The sequence below is a fragment of the Boleophthalmus pectinirostris genome, unplaced genomic scaffold (assembly GCF_026225935.1).
Source record: "Boleophthalmus pectinirostris isolate CB_2022bp ecotype Guang Dong unplaced genomic scaffold, ASM2622593v1 HiC_scaffold_7, whole genome shotgun sequence".
Lineage (NCBI taxonomy): Eukaryota > Metazoa > Chordata > Actinopteri > Gobiiformes > Gobiidae > Boleophthalmus > Boleophthalmus pectinirostris.
The window spans coordinates 1,430,287-1,452,151 of record NW_026571473.1 but is presented as its reverse complement, the minus strand read 5'-3'; the positions used below and the strand labels follow the sequence as shown (position 1 = coordinate 1,452,151).

Genomic DNA, 21,865 nt, shown 5'->3' with positions numbered 1-21,865 from the left:
TGGACTGTATATATAAATGGACATACAGTAGTTAACACTATTGGAAAAGTGAATAGGAAGTGAGCATGTGGGCGCTTCAGAGCTTCTGACTCTGACTCCCATTGACTTACATTGGAATATTGTAGCCCCTCTCTCTGTAACTGCTGCAGTAAACCTTGTCATTTTGGTTTTAATATGTTTGTATTGACCCATTCTACATGACCCTGGTGTTTTTAGTTTGCTCTTTTGTCCATTAAAAAAGTCTTATTTATAATATAGGGCCCGGCTCTAACTTTGCCCCTGTAAAGGTGAGTATCGTGAGCTTCATTTGAGCGATGCTGAACACTGTGGGTAACATCACACTCGCTTAGTCCACTTCTTTATACAGTCTATGGTTATGAACACCTGATATCTGGACTGTTAATCTAAAGAGTTTTTCTTATACTTTACTGACTAGTATTGATTTGATTAGTTTTCTGTTTAAGCCCTGCCTGTTATGTAGTCTATACTCTTGCAAGATCTTGTGTATATATAGCTGGCCTCACATAGTGGTTGTCTTGCCGGCTCCGTTGTGCCCCAGAAAAGAGGTGATCTGTCCCTCATAGAACTTGAGGTTCAGGTGGTTCACAGCCACTTTCCCGCCCTTCTTATAGAGCTTCACCAGGTTCCTGATGCTCACCCCCAGAACCAGATTAGAAGGTTCTGGTTCAATATGGTCTGAAGACAAAGAAGAAAGGATAGAAAAGATTACAAAGTGCATGTGGTCTTTTTCATGTGAGGAAAAATAATACACGAACCATTTAAAACTGGAAGTCTGTATTTAAATCAGTCTAACTCAAAGTTGCTCTCTCATACCCTTTAATATCCCAGTGCAGTCATTTTCAGGTGTGTTCACATCTTTAGAACAGCTTTTTACAGACTGTGAAGTGAAACTGAGGTGGACCGTTCAAGAACAGTCAATGAGAGTGCTACTTTCTGTGCTCACTTATTTCATTATCTGTATTCATTGTCATTATAAAGACAATATTGTCAAGCGCAGTAGAGTGTGTTATGTTAGAGTATGCTGGGTGTGTACCTTGGTCCTGCTCCTCGGGTGCTGGGGGGATGGTCATGCCCACCTCTAGAGGGAGCCCACTCCAAAAGTTCATCTGAAACACAAAGTACCACGGCTTGGGGATCCCGAACTCACCTGGAAGATACAGAAACACGTTTCTTATAATATTAAGCACTTCTGTTTGACACATATAATTTTCATTATTACATATTTTTAGATTTTAGGTTTATTTATGACATAATAATTAAACCCAAATGACCTTCCTTTTTGTTTAATTTTTGGCTTTCACTTCAGACAGACAATCTCTAACTACCACTGATACTCACCCTTTTTACCACTTTCATACTTGGTAATGTGTCTTGATTAAGACCAAAACAGCAGAACTTGGTTCAAGTTGGAATTGCACCTCTTTTGCTTTTTATGTTGAAAATATCCATACGGCAAAGTTACTACCAGTATATAGTGGGGGTGTGCATTTTGAGGCCTCAGAGCATGAACCAAACTCCATTCACTGTACATAGATACTCTCCCTCTCTCACCAGGGAACACAGCCTCGATGTACCACGCAGCCACAGCGTAGATGAGGGCATCAACATAGAGCATGGAGATGGACGTGGCAAAGTTGTACTGGTCTCCAGTGACCGGGCTGGAGCGCAGGTTGGCCCACTGTATGCCCAGACCCTGCTCCTCGTACTGAGAGAAGTACTCACAGCCAAAGCCAAATGCCACTGGGGAGAGGAAGCTCTGGGAGGACACAAACACAACACAGTGTAATGGCATTTCAAGCAAAAAAAATATGGAAAAATGGCCAAAATCTTGTCTAGTTTGAAGTGGTTCAGATTTATTCCTCATTTACCTTATGCATTTTTGAACACCCTAATTATTCACAACTTTTAGAGACCAAAGTGGGTGTTACACAGAAAAAAATTCAGTAGAGGTCATTTAAAAACACATTTGGGTGGAGTTTTTAAGTTGAGTAATGTGAGCACTTATTTATGACAAGAGGAAGACTGTTTTGTGAGGCAAATGGCATACAGCACTAGGTTCCTCGCTGGGCTTTATAACTTATTAACATTATTGTTATCATTATTGTATAGACATGATTAGTGCACACACTCACCGCCAGGACCCTGTGTGTGGAGGTGAGGTGGTCCCTCCAGGCCACACACAGCACATAGGGCAGGTACAGGCTGAAGTAGATCAGTCCTCCACAGGCTGCAGACAGGTTGGCTTTGGAGAAGAAGGTGCTGATGAGGAAGCACTGCATGATGGTCGCCGTCGCAAAGGCCGTGAGAAAGAAGAAGACCACAGAGGGGTCGCTGTAGGGCAGGATGTCCCCCCACTGGTGTGATGAAGGAGAGACAACAGAGCACGCTTTAGCTAATAGCAATCATCAAAAATGCTACTGTTAAGTGGGAGCTGCCATGCCTCACAACTAGCCACACCCTCAGACCTGCATAAAACTCCTCTCCAGCTGCTGGGTGAACACTGCCATCCTCATGGTTGGTTGCTCTTGTGGCCAACTGGCTGGAACACTGAGCACTTTTTTACATTCTCAATTTTTTTTTCCCAGAGGAGGTTCTGATGGCTGTAACTCTCCTCAAAATTATGATTTATATAACAATAATTAATTTGGAAACTGTCATAAACTGATCACTTGAAACATGAATACATTTATTCAGAGCTTTATTAATCCCTTTTGGATTGTACATCCTTCTAATCGTATCTGACAGACCACAGTACCTTGAGCAGTGCGATGAGCAGAGCAGCAGAAACAAGGAAAGGCACGATGGAGGAGATGAACCAGCTGAGCCACAAAGTCCCAGAATTCAGCCCCATGATCCTCATGGTCTCCTTCAGACGTGCCTCCTTCTCATACACCACTCCTTTAATGATCATGGCCACAGAGTAGATCCATGCCAGGGTCATGAAGAGGGGCAGGGAGCGGTTCAGCACGCGCAGGAACCTGGCCATAGAGACATGTTTAGGAGACTGGGAGACTAATAAGATAACAATCTGAGATTTTAAGATTGGTACCATATGTTATTATCATTGAAGTGACAGTGTCTCAGTGCCTATAGCAGTGGTCCCCAACCCAAAGGATTAAAGACACTTACGGCCTGTCACAGTAATCACTATCAACTTCTCATACACTAAATAAAAACTGGAACAATATAATGTGAGGCTCAATATTTATCCTCTGTGTTATTTAATTTGCATGATGTTGTCAGTTTTTCTGGGCTGTGACAAGATTTGAGCTATAGAGGGTTTAAATAATTAACTCTGATGACTCTTTATAGAATCCCTCCTTGAACTGCCACCTTAAGATGGTGGAGGGGTTTGAGTGCCGAATGATCCGGAAGCTATGTTGTCAGGGGCTTCATGCCCCTGGTAGGGTCACCCAAGGCAAACAGGTCCGGGGGTATGGGTCAGACTAAGAGAGGTTCAGAAGCCCTTTATGAAGAGAAACACAGCAAGGCCAGTTACTTCGCCCGGACTGGCATTACCGGGGCATCATCCTGGAGCCAGGCCTGGGGTGCTTAATGGCAAGCGTCTGGTGGCCAGGCCTTCCCTCACAGGGCCCAGCCGGCACAGCCCGCAGGAGTGACCTGGGGCCGTCCTCACATGAACCCACCACCTGCAGGAGGATCCATATGGGGCTGGTGCAGGGAGAGCTGGGCGGCAGTCGAAGGCAGGGGACTCGACAACTGGATCTGCGGACATGAAGACTAGCTCTGGGCACATGGAATGTTACCTCGTTCGGGGAAAAGAAGCCCAAGCTTGTGCGGGAGGTAGAGCATTACTGACTAGATATAGTCAGCCCCACCTCCACACACAGCTTGGGCTCTGGAACCGAACTCCATGAGGGGGACTGGGCTCTCCATCTCTCTGGCGTTACCCGCCGGGAGCAGCGGTGAGCTGGTGTGGGCCTGCTCATTGCCCTACAGCTCAGTCACCATCAAGAGTGACCCTGTAGGACATTAGTATTTGGGCACCACATCTGGCCCAAATGCACACCTATGTGCTGGAACTTTGGGCTCTGTTTCTTGCCCTTCCTACATTTTGCTAAATGGTCAACCCGTACTGATGAAAACAAACAATGTGATCATGGTCGCGTACATCAAGGGGGCACCTGCTCACGGTGGCTGCACAGATTGGAGCAGAAGATAATTATAATAATAATAATACATTTTATTTATTAGGCACCTTTCTGAACACTCAAGGTCACCTTATAACAAAATAAATAAATACTATTAAAACATACAATTAAAAGCAGGACAGTATTTTAATTGATTGACTGTATTTAAATGACCTCCATTAGCTATCAACTATTCTTCCTGGAGACCTATGTATGTTTGGGTTGATGGGGGAAACTGGAGTGCCTGGAGGAAACCCATCCAGATATGGGGAGAAACAAAATCTGTACAGGAAGGCCCGAGAGAGAGAGGTGCCAGATTATGGAGGGCTTTGATTGTGAGAAGCAGGATTTTGTATTGAATGCGGTGTGAAATGGGTAGCTAGTGGAGTTGTTGTAGGATGGGTGTGGTGTGGTTGATGGAGGCGGTGCGAGTGGTGATGCTGGCAGCTGAGTTTTGGACCAGTTGAAGTTTATGCAGAGTTTTTTTGTGGCAAACCAAACAGAAGGGAATTGCAGGAATCCAGACGGGAGGTGACAAGGCTGTGAACAAGGATGACAATGGAGTTTGGAGTGAGGGAAGGGCGGAGGTGGTGGATGTTGCAGAGGTGAAAATAGGCAGATCGAGTTATATTGTTAATATGAGAGGTGAAGGAGAGAGTGACACCAAGACTCTTCACCTGAGGGGAGGGAGAGATGTAGGAGCAGTCAAAGGAAATGGAGAATTATGTGGAGCAGCACAAGGCTCCTATCTCTCAGAGCGACACATGTTCCAGGTGTCCTCAACAGAGGGGCCGACCTGTTGTCACGTGAGTTCTTCACACACAGATGGTGGAGCAGATATGGCAGTGATACGGTCAAGCCACCGTAGATCTCTTTGCCTTGCAGGAAAAGGCAAAGTGCACTGTCTTTCTCCTTAGTAGAAGTACACACCTCTCTCGGGGTGGACACACTTGTCCATCCATGGCTCGACGTCTTGCTCGATGCATTTCCTCAATCAGTCTGATATCCCCCACCCTAGCAGAGGTGAGGGAACAGAGGCTCTCACTCATCCTGATTGCCCCGCGACGGCTGTCCAAACCTTGGATGACGGAGATAATGCAGCTTCTCCGGAGACAGCCGTGGTCTCTCCCACTGAGGCAGGGTCATCTCAGGAGGGCGGGGAAATTTACCATTACTACCCGGACTGGCTGGCGGAATTTGAACGCCGCCGGTCTCCTTGCACACATTATTGACACTATTCAGTGTGCTAGGGTTGCCTCCACTCACTCTTTGTACAACTACAAAAAGTGGAGTGTCTTTGAAGAGTGGTGTGACGCCAGACCATTTCTGTGTCTGATGTTCCCCTGTGGGATCTCTCGATTGTGCTGGATGCCTTTGAAGGCAGTTTTGCTTCTTGCTTCTTGCTTACGCGTGTAAGTGAACTGCAAGTCGGTAAGTCGGCAAGCCTTGTCGGTTAGCCCCACATGTCTGCAGTTTGAGCCAAGGTGCATTTGCGCCCCAACCTGGCCTCCCAGAGTGTGCCATAACTCCCATAGTGAAATAACAATCAATGTTAGAAAAAGAACTCAAGGTTACTTAACGTAACCCGGTTCTTTGATAATAGAGTGAGGTGTTTCATCTTTATTTTCCTGCTTGGAAAGCGGTGAGAAATTACTTTAGAATGACTGCATTAGGAGAAGGCTGATTGTATCAGCAGAGGGGGCGGAGCACGAGATATAGTCATCCTGTCTGTTAGAGACAGATGTGGTGCCATTGGCGCTTCCGTGGATGGTTACGCCCGAGGCGATAGTCTCCATTGTATCTGTCTATGTGACCCTCATGTTTGGGCCATTCAGATGACACTAAGACAAACCTAACTGGATAACGGAGTACCCAAAAAAAAGAAGCCATAAAATGTACTGGTACATTTCCTCCACTTAAATGGTAGAAAGGGACAGATGTGTGTACTTACACATCATCCACATAGCAGGGGTAGGGCATCTGTTGTACATAGATGCCTGTGGTCTGGGGAGCTCCTGTCAGGACTTTGGTTATGGCTTTCTCCACCAGGTCCTGCACATACACAAAGCCTCCCCAGATGTAACGCAAGTCACTGAAGGGGTCTGCAGCCGGCCCTGGGTCCCAGAACCTACAAGAAACAGAAGAGTACAGGCTTCAAGGCATCATCAACAATAACAAGTCCAGATAAAAGAATATGGAATGACTACACAAGAGAAAAATGTAAATCAGAGTCCACTACAGAAATACAAGAATGTTTTTATGTGACAACATTTTTTCATTGCGTCATTTTCTAGTTGAATTTGGTTTGATTAAAGTATTTTAAGCTACCATCAGTAACTGGATTGCCCGACCCCACTCTGTTGTGCTCTCACATAACACCACTAGACATTACTTACTTCAGTCTGGCAGGGAGTTAGTGAGAGCTCCCATGGCAGCAGAGTGGTTGGCTGCTCTTGTGGCTACCTGGCTCACACACTGAGGTTTTGAAACTTTTAGCTTTTTGAGCTCAGCTTTTACACTCATATCATGAGATTCTCTCTCAAAGAGAGAACTTTGTGATGTCAGGCATACAGGAAATGTGCCACTGTGTTTTTAAACTCCATACACCTTCACTATCATTTGGGTGGTTTCAGCTCTTGAATTACCTATCTCTACTGAATTAAAGGTAAAAGGTTGCTGCAAACAAGAAACTATCCTGTCATGACATCACAAAGTGGAACAGAGCATTTTGAGCTTTGGAGATGTAGACAGACTAATAATAAAAGATTACTCAAACATGTGTGAATGAAGCAAGAGACAAGTCCAGGTTTCTTTTTGAGAAGGAAACAACATTCTAACATGGCTTAAAGCTCATAAGAGTCAAATTTGTGTAATATAGGACCTTTAAATTTACTACATAGACTACATCTACTGTTGACTGTGAAACACAATTTTGCTTGTAAACAGTATGGCCGCCAGTTTGGCCAGCTAGGCCACTAATGCTTTGTGCACTGCTGCAGCCGACAGTGTTCAAGTGTTCAAATCAAGCTTCATTTAACTGTTTACAAAAGCACTGTTTAAGACCTCTGCACTCGTATATGATATGTGACTCGCTTCATTCACGCTGCATCATTTGTCATGTGCCCTTGTTTGTTAATCAGGGTTATTACTGTGCTGACTTTTATACCACATTAAAGAACATATATGTTATGAGACCTGTGGATCATTGTCATAATTTGCACATTTTAAATTGCAATATTGATCTCAAAGGACTCAAAAGAATAAAAGAATCAAGTGTGCTGACTTCTGCGTTCGAAAACTGTGGTGTCCAGTGGGAGCTGACGTGGCCGTTAATGTCATCACAACAAAGTGCCGAATGCTATGGGCCCCCACATTAGCAGACAGCACACTAGAGAGCAGAATTTCTTTTTTATTTGTATCAAAACGCAACACTGTAGAATCCTACATGTATCACCAATTAAAAGTAAAATTGTAGAATGAAGTAGAGAGCAGTGGGCATGTACTGATGGCAGTGAAAACAGTCAGCTATATGGTGTCTTCAAAATAAGTGATTAAAGATTGCTCAAACATGGCCAAATCACTCCAAATACAACTTCAGAGGGTCAGTGAGAAGTGGAAACAGCTATAGCCTTAAAGCCTCTGAAAAGTGGATTTTGCAGAATCCCCTAGCTCCGTACCTGTCCTTGATCTTATTGGTGCGCGTGACATCATCGATGTCCATGCGGATCTTGTACTTGACATGTGGGGGCAGCTGAGGTGACGAGGCATTGGGCAGGAGGAAGACCACCCCAGCCCAAAATTGCCTGTCCTCCAGGAGCTCCAGAGCCCGCTGCACCAGCTGGCCCTCGCTCTCCAGGCCCTCCAGCTTGTTCATGGAGAAGCACTGCAGCAAATGAAATAAAGGGTCAATTAGAGGATAAACACTGCAAAAAAGAATGCATTAAAAAGGGTGTATTTTACTTCTATGGGGTCTTAACTGCTAACCCTAACATATATAGATCACAGGTTGCATTGTATTCTTTTGAAAATGCCACATTTACCGACAACGATGTATGAATGAATGAGAGATAAACTGAAGTCATGCTCTAGGCTCTAGAAAATGGGGCTATGCATTTTTTTGCACCACTAAATGATTTTGTGAGTGGATCAAATGTCTCTGTATGTATCAATAGTGTATTTTGTGTAAGTGCAAAGCCCTGCCTAAGCCTATGCCCACCTCTGTGACCTGTGCCAGAGTGCTGATGGTGCTGTTGAGGTCGGAATACAGGTCCATCCAGGAGACAGCAGCTCCGGGGGTTCTGGGGGTCCTGGGGCTGTCTGCGGGTGGAGTGGACAGGAAGCGGGCTATTCTAGAGGCTGTCCATGAGGTGTTCTCCAGACGTAGGTTCACCAGTACAGCCACCTCAGGACGCCTGAGCAGGTCCTGACAGACCAAAACACAGTATCAGCAAATACAGAGCCTCAAATGGGACTAATAATAATATAAAGCAGCACTTACCTGCAGAAGTTTGATCTCCACACTGGTCTCCATGTAGTTCCTGATTTGAGGGCCCACCTCCAGCCAGGCCTTGTTCAGCTCCTGGAGGATCTGCAGCTCCTCAAAGGTCCTGTTCACCTGGAAACATTTAAGGAATGGAAACATTAAACATTTGAGTTTTGTTCTCACTAGAGGCAAGTGCCTGGATTAAGATCATCTGCAGTGTTCTCATAACCATGGCTGAAAGATTAAAAAAACAAAATGATTTTTGGGTGTGTGTGAAGTATAATGATCAGATTTATGAGTTAATTGAAAATTCTGCTTCTGTTTTCAGTGCACAACCCATGTTACACATGTTACACATGTTACTGTACCATACTTTTCAGCGGTTTAAACTACAGGATTAGACAGTTGTATAACAATACTACAGAAAAAGAGATGTGTTTGATTACACAGGCCATAATGAGAGGACAAAACACTGTGTCATCGTGGGAAACTCTCCTGCCTTAGCTGTGTCTCTGACTAATGGTATATTGATTTGTTTGTTTTTTCAAATATACATTCTGAACCTATTACGCAGACATATAGTATTACTGATTGATCTCCTGAAATACTACCGGTTCTTCTCCTTGTTCCTGAAACAAACTGCAAGAGCAAGTGAAATCTGTGTGAACTACATCACAGAGACCAGAGTGATTACACACAGGCAGAGAGAGTGTAATGAACATTCTGATGTGCTGAACTAAGGCCATGTGAAACCAGCCTGGAGACTTCCTGCATAGAGCACTTCACGGCTGTTCTGCTTCAAAGTGCACTTGTAGTGTGTTTAGGGGCTTACACCCACAGGCATGAAGCATACCTCTTTGATGACCTGCTGGACTGCAGGGGTGTTGGGCGTGTACAGCAGTTTGCCAATGAGCAGAGGCTTGATGCCTCTCCACACGATGCGAGACAGAGAGTTTGACTCCAGGCCCTGCACCAGAGACTTACAGAACGAAGCTGCAAACACACACACGACGAAGGAAGAACAGAACAGCAGAGGACAATTGCATGAATCACTCTAACACAATCAGAGGGTAAATGAGAAGGGAAACAAGTGCAGCATGATTAAAAACTCTTAAAAGTTGGTTTTACACAATACATGCCTACCACGTTTTTCTAGTAGACAATATTAAGAAGAAGAAAAGGGTTGAGATGCATATTGAATATTTATCAGTATTGGCATGTACGTATGTAGATAAAACTGGGCTTATTGCTAATGTTTTGAATTCAAATCAAGCCAAATGAAACATTAGGTTGACTGACTCATGTTGCCGTCCTTGTCCAGGTCGCTGTCCTCTGTGCCGTTCTTGCCCAGGAAAGACTTGATGTCGTTGTCTTCATACCAGTTGAGTGAGGGGATGCGCTCTCCACCCACCTCAGGGTGCCCACACATGATCCTAGAGAAGGCTGTAAAGCTCTCCCGGGGCAGAGCTGTGCGGTTCTCTGAGGACAGTAGTCGCAGGGCCGAGCTCATGTCCGAAAAACTGGACAGAGACAAGAACTGACATACAACAAGAACAATGGATTAGAATATGAAGGACAAATACTCAAGCAAACATAAAGCAGTTCAATGCCTTCTACCAGGATACTGCTGTTGTGTTCTTGAGCAAGATACTTGAAACAGACAAGGTGGGGGTAAGCTACGTTGATAGAAATAAACATTTTGATATTTTTGTCCTAAAATGTGCCAATAATCATGCTGTGTCACAAGTCATAAAAAGTTTCAACAGCAATTTTCATGTAATTTTTCCATCTGATCATTTAGCAAGTTTTGGTAGTTTCTTATATATAATGTAATCATTGTTATAGTCATTATTCACACTTTATTTACTCTTCAATAGACTGGAAAAAACTCCACGATATCAACTAAATGACATCAATAAATGAATACAGGGATAGATATAGATGTAACAGAGACAAGACAGATGAGGTGCTTACGTCATTGATGAGCAAAACCAACTCCTGAGACACGGCGCCCACAGCTCCACTGAGCCTCCTGAGCTCTGCAGCATTAGACAGAACTCGCTGTCTCTGTAACACACATAGTCACTCTTACTCGATAATATGCATAGTATGCTTTTTACTGGTATTTAATGTCCTGTCACACACAAAGATCATTAGTTTATTCATTTTATTCATCATAAAGCAGTACTGATCTAAACAATATAAAAAATTAATTTGTGAATTTTGAAACTCCTGATACTGGCATATCCCTGTAACATCCATCAAACATCAAAACTGTATATTTTTGTGAAATTAGGTCCCAGTGGAGGTTCAGGGTCAGTTACAGGGTGAATTTGGGGGTCCAGGCCTGAATAGTCTGTAACACCTGTGATAATTTACTGTTTTAGACACAGGCAGAGGGAAACATGAATCTGGCTGCATGCAAAGTTTGCCTGTGTCTGATACAGATGTTGCATCACATCAGCAAAACTATCAGCCTCCACAGCCTCTTCATCTCCTCCTCTTCACCAACGTCTCATTTGTTCAAATACCGTGAATAACTTGGAGAAGTCGAGTTGCGTGAGGAAGAGGCGCTCAGCGTGCTGCAGGACGTCAGTGGGCAGTGCACACAGCGCTGTCTGCAGGGCGGCCATCTTGTCTTCTCCTCCATCCACTGTCAGAAACTGCCCCAGCATGGTCCGGTTACACACCAGGTCTTTCAGCTGCATCTGAGCTCCAGTCACCACCACCTGGACACAACGTGCACAGCACACAACACATAGAGGAAGATGGTTACATAGGAAATGTAATGATAGGAAAAAGAAACAGGATTTTTTTCTTGTAGAGTCCCAAGTAAAGTGTTCATTCCCTGCTACTGGCAGTTAAAAGAATGTTCAAAATGTTTTGACTTGAGTGCAGAAATGATCAGAATGACATTTTAGAATGGTTCAGGAGGAGACACACTCATCTCAGTGGATTACTTCCATGTGAAAGTCAAATTTTGGTCTGATTTGCTGAGGACATTTTACACCTGATGAATATCTGGAGTGGACTGATCAGAATACTAATGCTAGGGCTGAAAGATTTAGGGAAAATATCTGGGATTTTTCTGATTTGCATTATTTGTTTTGTTTTAATAATATGATTCTGTTCAAAGTTCACATTTTAAACACATCCAGAAGAATTAACAAAAAGAAAACTTGAAATCTGAACTGACAAACTATTACAAGAATCACATTTCAGAACATGTTTGCACAGATCTAAACTACAGGGTTAGAAGTTTTTATGCACAGTAAGACATTATATTTAGCTGTGTGGAAAAACTGGAATACTTAAAAAAATGAAGCCTTTGCGATTTGCTCTATGCATCTATTCAAATGGCAATTTCAATTTGATTGTGATTGATCTTGTAGTTCTGAATGTAACTGTGTGTGTCCTCTGTCATAGTGTCCAGTGTGAGATAGACAGACCTGAGAGTTGAGTCTGGCTCTGAGCAACTGCTCCACAGACTCCGGGGGCAGGCTGCTATTGGTCCGGAGATAAGACGAGAAGCTCTCATTGGCTCTGAGGTATTCTCCCACTGTCAGGTCTGAAACACACACAAGTCCTTTACAGTGCGAATTCAGGAGGTCTCTTGTGCTGTCTCTGGTCTACAGCTCTGTGCAGTAAAGTCATGTCACTAAAGTCTGTGGTACTTCTGTATTTTACATATGAACGCAGGAGCTAACAACAAAGTGAGTGAAGGCTAGGGTTGTCAAAAGTACGGAAAATCTGATACTAATTGACTAAGCTGATAGTAAAACTAATATCAAAACTAGATACTCATTAGAAGTATCGCACTACCATTTAATGTTGAAAATCACATTCTATTGTGTTTTTATTATTATCATGGTATCAGAATCAGTATAGAGTATCAAGTCTATTCCTTGGAATTTGGAGTATGTAATTTGTCTTATAGTATTATATACACTAGTGGAGTCATTTGCACTTGCAGCATTAGAAACAATAATAAACATAGTCAGTACTTAAAAGAGCCGCATTATATTTAAATCAGTCCTAGAAGATAAACACGTGCATATTGGTCGTTTCTCATTAATTACTAGTGTATAGTGTACAGTCTTTGGTTAAAACTTTGGCTGGATTTTGTATTGTGTGGGTCATGTGAGCAGAGGAGCTACCTGGGTTCACTGTCCCACTAGTGTCAGATTTAGTGTAAAGTGATCAGCCTGCTTTGTAGTGACTGTGCTCTGAATGAAGACAGATCCTCCACAGTGTAGCCAAGCTTTCATTCAGCACACTGTTACAGCTCCATCACTGCTGCTGCTGTGGTACTAGACAAAAGCACCATTACTGGCTCAATGGAGTGTGTCTCTGTGGATGTCGCAGGAGCCAATAGTCCTCAAACTGTTCTACTGTATAATCATAAAGGTCCTATATTAAGCAAAACTGACTCTTGTGAGCTCTATACACTTTACCATATAGTGTGGAATAGTATAATAGCCAAAGGAACTACAGTGCCATGGAAACAAGCAGGAGGAGGCCCTCTTTTCAGGCCAATTAAGAGTCAGGTTTGTGGAGGTGCAAGCCCACTCACAGTAAAGACACAGGTTTTTCTACGCTTTCAGTCCAATAAAAACATCCAAAATGTTATTATCTTTAGTCTATAATTGACTAAAAGTTACACAGTGGGACTTTAAGTTTGATCTAGTCAGGAATGTGTGAATGTTTTGGATATTAATACCGTATTTTTCGGACTACTATATAAGTAGCACTTTTTTTCATGGTTTGGGTGTTTCTTGCGACTTATATTAAAATGTTCACACTGACAGCCACATACTCTTGTGTATCAGTATCTGCTGCTCCTATTACTCCTGTAGCACTGTCACTTCACTCTACTGTGCATGTCTCCTGCAGAAAGAGCCTCTGTCCTGCTGCAATTAGTGAAATCTGCAACTCAAAATGATAATCGAGAAGCCGAAACAAAGTTTAGAGTGAGCGAGAAACTTGTGAGGGACTGGCAGAAAGCAGGGATGGAGAATACAGCTTCACGGTAACCAGCAGGGTGCACCATGCAACTTTCCTAGAAGTCACTGGATGGATGGACAAAGCCTGGACTTCAGTGACACCGAAATCATCCTGTCGGTATTCAGAAAGGCCGGAATAATTCTAACTTGAACTGATGCTGAGTCTGACGACAGCTACACAGAAGAGGAAGCGGTGCTCTGTTTACCTGCGGAGGTCACCAAGTTGTGCATAAGTGACACCAAGGATGAAGAATTCAATGGATTTAGTGATTTGGAGTGAGATGGAGAGTTTGGTAAAGTTGTTATGCTATGTTGGTTTATGCTCTGAATAACTGTTAATACGTTACATTAACATACCAGACGCCTATTCAGCCTGTTGTTCTCTGTTCTATTGTTATTACTATAACTTGCCTATCAAGATGAAATGTCAGTTCCTGATCTCTGATTTTATAAAATAAATTTCCCCCAAAAAGTGCAACTAATATGTGTATGTTTTTTTCTTCTTCATTATACATTTTTTTGGCTGGTGTGAGTTACTCCAGTGCGACTTTTAGTCTGAAAAGTATGGTACATCTCTGAGTATTAGAAAACATTTAAATTAGAGAGATTTATACAGGTTTCATTTCCACCATAGTCACAGTGGCTTTTTGAGGGGGAATTCTAATGATTTCTGAGACTAGTCCCCAGCTCAACACTTATGGCCACACTTGTGTCCAGATGTGACAAAGAGCATGTTTGGATTGGTAAATGAGTTTTGTATACTTGGCCAGATCCCAGGTGCGTTCCCCAGCCTCTGTACAGTACGCCTCAGCTCCTGGAGGCCTGACACGCTCCGGTTCCCACTGATGGACAGGAGGCTCTGAGCATCCACAAACACACGGGACAATCTGCACACACAACACACATGTACTTATACTCTACTTGTGCTCTACTCATATACTGCGACCTTTGTCGCACACAAGACAGCATAGAAGAGACACTGTAAACTGTACAAGAGACAAAAGAAAAATTCTATTCTGTCAACTGGACAGACTGTTCAGAGTGAAGACATTTTGATCCATCCAGTGTTTTTCTTTTCCTTTTTCTCCCCTTACTTTCCAAAAAACAATATTGTTAAATGGAGATATAAGCCCACCATCCAGAAAGTTCAAAAGTTCAAATCCTCGTTCAACGCAAACTGTTGTGCCCATAAGCAAGGCACTTTACTGACTTTGTGCACTCCTGTCATATATTTGCTACAGTAGGTATATCTAACCAAGCTTCTGATTTGCTATGGAAAACTCTGATCAATAAAATAAATTGTACTAATGCAAGAATCAAAACAATTCAGAGATTAACAGAATCTGACTAAATAAAATATCCACTACAGATATATAAGTATAAACACCTCTTGAGGTCAAAATAAGTCCAATTAGAAAGCATTTTACTGTAGCAAAAGTCCACCCTGGTCTCTGAGAGTTGTTAAAAGTACTTATGAAATTATCATGGCGAATAAATTAGATGCTCTGAATGTATAAGGTAAGTGAGGAAGAACTTTAGACCACTGCAAATGGTTTAAAATGAACTAAGACAGTAAAAATCAGACACCATGCTGTAAAAAAACAGCAGAGCTTTGTGTAAATGGGTATATATATCATGACATACATTGAATTGTTGAAGTTATTCACTTGTCCGGGTGTTTCTCCGGCCGTGGGGCTGTGGAAACACGGGTTGTTGATGTTGCAGATAATGCCTTGGATCCAGGGCAGAGTTCCTGCTGAAGGTAAAGCTTTGTTTGGGAAATGACCTACAAAAACACATAACAATGAGAACAAAAATCAGCCAACAAGATTTCAAAGATTTAACGGTTTATAAAACAATGTGAGCAATGAGCCTGTGAGCTGAAATCCAAACTTAGTACTTCTGAAAAAAGGAAGAATGAAACTTTTTGCTATTTGCACTGATTTCGATTTTCAAGGTATTATTTAGACTTAAAATGCATATAGCTGATTATTCAAAGTGTGATCAGGACCAGTAGTTGTTGTTTCACGTATGACTACAACTTTTGACTGGTCACAATGTAGTAATGTGTTCTAGTGCAGTTTTATACACAGAAAATACAGTTGGCCAATATGGACCCTATCAGTTCTGCAGTTTTGAACAGGAAGTGTTATTAACCTGTTATGGATCAATATTGCGGAACAAAATGTAATATCTATGTAAGTTATGTTATATACTACATACCGTACATTCTACACGCATAAAATGAATGCTTCCGACTTTAGTGCTATTTACGGCCCATATGCTATTTTCTGATCTATGTTCTAATGTTGTTTTCTCCTCAAAATCAGACCTGGACTTGTGTTTTGTTTCATTCACACATGTTTGAGTAGTCCTTTATTATTAGTCTGTCTAAATTGCTAAAAACTCAAAATGCTCTGTTCTACCCTCTGATGTGATACAAGAAGGGCTCCACTGTGTTGTTAAACTCTACACATTCACTAGAATCATTTGGATGATTTCAGACCTGGAATTGGCAATCTCTACTGAACGAAAGGTAAAAGGAGCTGTTGAAAACTACAGCTTCATGACATCACGAGGTGGAACAAAACAATTTGAGCTTTGACAGACAAATAATAAAGGACTACTCAAACATGTGTGAATGAAACAGAACATAACTCCAGGTCTGTTTTTGAGGAGATAACATTATACCATAGCTTAAAGCTCATGGGAGTCAATTTTGCATAATATAGGACCTTTAACAAAAACATATAATTTATTCCAAGGCTTAGTAAAGACAAATCACTTGATAGGATTTTTTTTGTAAGTTCAAATAATGTGTATATGAATGTTTGTGCTGTGTCTGCTGTTTAAGTATAGTCCACATGAAGTCTTCCTGGACACATAAAAGGTGGACAGTGTGTGCTCTTAAACTGGACTAATCCTCTGGAGCAGCTGACCTCTTGTTCACCTGTGTCACTCCTCCCTGGCTCGGTTTGTACACAGGGAAGTCACACTCACTATTTTAGGGACATAACTGAAAACATGATTTGAAGAATAGAGCTATTAATGTAGTTTCCTCCATATTCTGTAGGACAAAACAAGCACACATATCATTCAAAAGTAAGTTTAAAACTACTATATTTACACTAAATTGACTTGTGAGCTTTAAGCTACACTACCGGTCAAAAGTTTTAGAACTCCACACTTTTTCCATTTTTTTTACTGTTTACTGTTGACCAAAACATATTCTAAACTTTTGATTGATGTGTGTGTCCACCTTTGGCAGATATAACAGCTGAACACACTCGTCGCTCGTTCTTTTTACAATAGAAATCAAATATTGTTCAGAAAGTTCTTCCCAAGTCTGTTGCAGAAGTTCCATAAATGTGTGGCACTTGTAGGTTGATTCACTCTTCTGTCCAGTTCTTCCCAAACCAACATGACAGGGTTTAAATCTGGACACTGTGCTGCTGGACACTCCAGGTTTTCAAGCTTTACCATCTTGTTCTTTTTTCTGAGGTAGTTTTGGCAGAGCTTGGACTTGTGTTTTGTATCTTTTATCTTTTTTTAATCTCTGTCTGTTCAGTACTTATCTTTGTACTACTTCAAGCTCTTCATTGGACTTGCACGACTTGAATTGCAATAAATAACTGGAAAAATTAGGGTGTTTTAAAACTTTTGACCGGTAGTGTATGTATAATGTTGTTACCTTCACAAGAACATACGTGGAGTTGTGTTTTGTTCCATTCACACACGTTTGAGTAATCCTGTATTATCAATCTGCCTCTAAAGCTCAAAATGCTCTTTTCCACATTGTGGTAGTTTTCAAGCGAGCAGCTCCTTTTACTTTTTTTAGTAGAGAGAGGCAATTCCAAGGCTAAAATCATCCAAACGATTCTAGTGAAGGTGTATGGTGTTTAAAAATATTGGAGCACTTCCTGTATTACCATGTGACATCATAAGGTGGAACAGAGTGTTTTATGTTTGAAAGAAGAACTTTATGTGTTAAACATGTGTGAATGAAACAAAACACAACTCCAGGTCTGTTTGTGATGAATAAACTACATTATTACATAGATAAAATAGCAAAGGGGCCCTTTCTTATATTTTAGCATTAAAGCTGCAAGACACAATATTCTACAATCATGCCCTGTATTAAAATAACTCTCTTAGTGCAACATTTTTACAAGTAATTAAAAAACTACATGCCTTTATTTACTGTTTACTATTGTCAAACTGGTCCTACATCCCATATCTAATGTAGGACACAATGCAGAAAATCATGAAAAAATGAAAAAAAAAAAAAAAAAAAAAACTACATTTCTGTCCGATTGAGAACTTTGTGTTGTTGTAATATATTTATTTTCTTGTGATGTTAATTATTGCATCAGCCAATCTTGCAGTGTTGTTGCAATATTCTGCGCAGCTCGATTTCTTTTGTTTTCACTTTTTCAGTGAAAGCGTATGTGTAATGGATGTGAGCACTATTTGTAATCATAATGAATACTTGATGGAGGCACAGGTCTAAGTAGCACTTACACTGGCCCTGCTTGTACGGAGGGTGGGAGTGGCGTACTGAAATGAGGATGACGAAGAGGAAGAGGGGCCAGAGCAGCTCAATGATCAGCTGGATCTGAACACAACACATAACAGAATATGAAGTCAATATATGAAGAGGCTGAGGTGCCCTGTCCAAAAAACAACTACTGACTGAAGGTGCACAGAAGTCTTCAAGCATGTGTGTCTTCCCCAATGACAGGAATAGTTCAGTAAAGTCAAATTCATGTATTTGGCTCACCTTTGCTACGATAACACATGGAACTACATTAGACAGGGTCAAAAGTCATATGCCTCTGCATCTTTAAATCATTGACTGTATGTTATGGACATCTTTTTATCACTCTGCACATTCACTGTAATGATTATAAAATAGGCAAGAATCATGAGTGGCTCCTCACCAGGGTATATTCCTAAAAAGAGCAGAGGGGCATTACAGACTGCCCTCCTGGGAGGAGGAGTATAGCCTTGTTACTGCCCAGCCTTTCCCCACACAGGCACACAGTCCAGGCTGTCAATCAAAGCCCCACCTTATTACAAGCCTGTTTCACATGTGTCATTATCAGAGGGGCACACAGCTGTAACTCAGTGTTTGAGGCCAGAGAAGCTCAGGACCTAAAGTGGCACAATGAAAAGTCTCCAGAGGATTTTACTATGTATTTCCACTCTGCAGTCAGCCATAGCAGCCAGCAGTCAGATTACAGCAATGGCAGCCTACCATCATGAGGAAGATTTCAAGTGTCTACACTCACTGCTTCAAACCCTTGGTCCCACTCTCATGATCTTACCTGGGCTTTCACGCCTACTAAAGCTCAGTGCTCTACAAAGGCGGGAGGGGCATATACTAAACGCAGTCAGAATGACTCCGACTATAGCAGTTGGGGCAAGTAGTGATGCGGTGTCTGAAAAAAAAAACTTGGATATAGAGTTTAATCAGGACTCTTTGTAATCTACATTGTATTTACTCAAGCAGTTTGAGTGTTTAACTCAGAGTCCATTATATCCACACTGTTGTTCTCCTGTGGGTTGTTTCTTGCTTAGAATTATATTAGTAAGGTTTTAGCCCATATTAAAGAATCATAGACCAGATTTAGATTGGGCGATAAAGCCAAGACTTTACTTAGGAAGAATTTTGATTTGATTGACTGATTGATTTTTTTATCTGATTCTAGAATATGAAATATGGTCATATACAATAAGACTATTGCAATAAGGTTACAAGTAAAGAGAAATATATAAGCCATAATGAACCAAGTCTAAAATAACAAAAAAAAGAACACAAAAGACACTCATGCACCAGCAGCAGTACCAGCAGCACAGTTTGAGAAGCACTGCTCTGCCCACAGAGGAAGAACATTAGAGGTGTGCTCATACCTTGTTCCTGCGTCTGTAGGTGATGTTCTTCCACAGTAACAGGAGGAGCTGCTGAAAGGCGTCCATCTCTGTGAGGGTCACCTGTTCATGTCCTCACACTGGAGACAAACAACACTGTGTCTATGAAGTATTGACTGCATTGACTATTATATCAAGGAGTACTTAGTTGTTCGCTTGTCATGGAAAATGTATACTGCAAAAGTGCTGTGGATTTCAAAGGACTGTTGCCTCTATTAAAGGTACAGTACAGGTACATCTCAAAAAGTTACAATATCATGAAAAAATTGCATTGCACTTCAGAACCGTATTTTATATAACCTCTTGACACATAGAGTGAAGCTTTCAGCCTTCACGTGACAATAAAATACTGAACTTTTTCATGATATTCTAATTTTTTAAGATATACTTGTATGTAACTTTTTGTCACATGCTTGCCTCCTTGGAGATGTTCTTGCTGTACCCAGTGTGGAAGAAGTACAGTTTTGTTATATTTACTCAAGTAAAAGTATTGCAAGTGGCAGTAGCTCAGTTGGTCGGTTGGTCAGTTTGTCCACTGATCTGAAGGTTGGCAAGTCAAATCCCACTCTCAACATAAACATCATTGGTTGAGTGGTCAAACCCACTGACCCACAGGTTGGTGCTGCGATTCCAGCTCCCACAGAAGAATGCTGGTGTTGTGTCCTTGGGCAACCCACCTCACCCCTAGTGTCTGTGTACACTGGTGTATGAGTGTGTGTGAATAGGTGAGTTGTTCCTCAGTGTAAAGCATTTTGAGCCAAGGTGGAAAAGTGGTGTACAAAAATGTGACCAAAATCTAGTTTTAGAGCTTTCTAACATGTAACTTTCCCTCATCAAAAACATGCCTGAAGATGTGATCAATGCATGTGTAAGTAATTTAGTGATCTCTCCTGGGCCATATTCAAACCCTCCTTAAATACATTATGATCTGTGTTTAGGGCACAGATAGGATATGTTTATTGAATTTTAAATATAAATCTTACATAAAGGTCCTTAAATCCATCCCCTGTATTCCAACCTTTATTTGGTTAAAATGTATTTGAAAAATCTCAATGAACAGAATCAATAAACTCCTTCCATTAGAATATCTTTCCCATTTCCTCCAGTATTCACTTATCGCTCCGCCTCTCCCTCTTGTATTGTGTTGTGTGGCTATTGAATGGTACCTACCTGTGCTTTGTGACCTGTTACAGACAATCCTCTTCTTGATCCTGAAATCCTCCTGATCCAAAGCTTACCTCCGTTTCTTCCTTCACTCCTGCTCCTTCAGGCACATGATCAGCCTGGAAGACATTTTAAAATTCTGTTATGTTCATTTGACCCAAAATGTTTAGTCATTGACTTCTGGAACTGGCTAATTGTTAACTTCCTGGTTAATATGGTTGGCAAAAATCACCAAAAACGATTACATTTTTGAAATATAAAAATAGAATGAAATATATACAAATTAAAGTAGTAGTACGCTTAATTCTGTATCGCTGAATGTTGTGCCCATACTATTTTATTTATTTTTCAAAGTTATTTATTCATTTATTTATCTGTGTATTAATGAATTTATTTCTTTTGTAATTCGCAGTACAATAAATGAATATATTTATAGCTTATACATAAGACAAATTAAGCATCAGTTAGCTGTTAACTCGTTTCTTGTATTACACAACCTTACTACCGGTATCACCAAGCTATTACACTGGAGATAGCTCCGGCGCTATTAAAACCACTTTAAAATCAAATAAATCAAGATAATGAGCCGTGATAGCTAGTGTTATGTCTGTGCATGATTACCTGGGTGGTTTAAGCAGATACCGCCTGCTTATCTCCGCAGAAGTGCAGTTTATTGCGGGTTTGTTGCGGGGCAGGACGCGGTCATCTGTCCGCTCCATTCCTCTGCGCCCTAAAGCAGGTTAGCTAACACGGCCCGCCCCCTCCGCTTCGGGATTGGCCAACGCGCTTCTGGGAGGCGGTACGAGTGAGCCGGTAAGCGAGCTGATTGGCTGTCGACTGTGTTTTGGTAAATGCTTGATGCGGATTGGTTCATTGTCAGCTGTGAGTTCGCGACCGTACACGACCCCATGTATCCCCAATAAAAGTAATAAAAGTAAGTAAATAAAAGTAAGTTCGAAAAAATACGAGGGCAAGAAGTTACTCAAGTAAAAGTATTACATGAAAAAAATCTACTTAAGCAAATGTACCTGTTGTATGTCATAGGGATGTAACAGGAACTGAAATATTGTGATATCGTATTGTCAAAAAGTCTCACAGTACCAACATGAAAC

General features: G+C 41.5%; 1 protein-coding gene across 1 annotated transcript in view; it reads right to left on the bottom strand.

Annotated features, from left to right (window-relative positions):
* The window catches only part of abca7 (ATP-binding cassette, sub-family A (ABC1), member 7), a 45,873-nt gene extending 24,380 nt beyond the window's left edge, over positions 1 to 21,493 (bottom strand). Inside the window, 20 exon segments of the mRNA XM_055165024.1 lie at positions 525 to 696; positions 1,055 to 1,168; positions 1,573 to 1,777; positions 2,154 to 2,375; positions 2,777 to 2,999; positions 6,124 to 6,300; positions 7,850 to 8,055; positions 8,389 to 8,595; positions 8,671 to 8,787; positions 9,509 to 9,648; positions 9,955 to 10,192; positions 10,630 to 10,722; positions 11,187 to 11,384; positions 12,105 to 12,223; positions 14,421 to 14,545; positions 15,303 to 15,444; positions 18,180 to 18,273; positions 19,572 to 19,669; positions 20,760 to 20,872; positions 21,375 to 21,493. Coding sequence (XP_055020999.1) covers positions 525 to 696; positions 1,055 to 1,168; positions 1,573 to 1,777; positions 2,154 to 2,375; positions 2,777 to 2,999; positions 6,124 to 6,300; positions 7,850 to 8,055; positions 8,389 to 8,595; positions 8,671 to 8,787; positions 9,509 to 9,648; positions 9,955 to 10,192; positions 10,630 to 10,722; positions 11,187 to 11,384; positions 12,105 to 12,223; positions 14,421 to 14,545; positions 15,303 to 15,444; positions 18,180 to 18,273; positions 19,572 to 19,637 — 2,858 coding nt within the window. The 5' untranslated portion in view covers positions 19,638 to 19,669; positions 20,760 to 20,872; positions 21,375 to 21,493.
* Between the last annotated feature and the right edge of the window lie 372 nt (positions 21,494 to 21,865).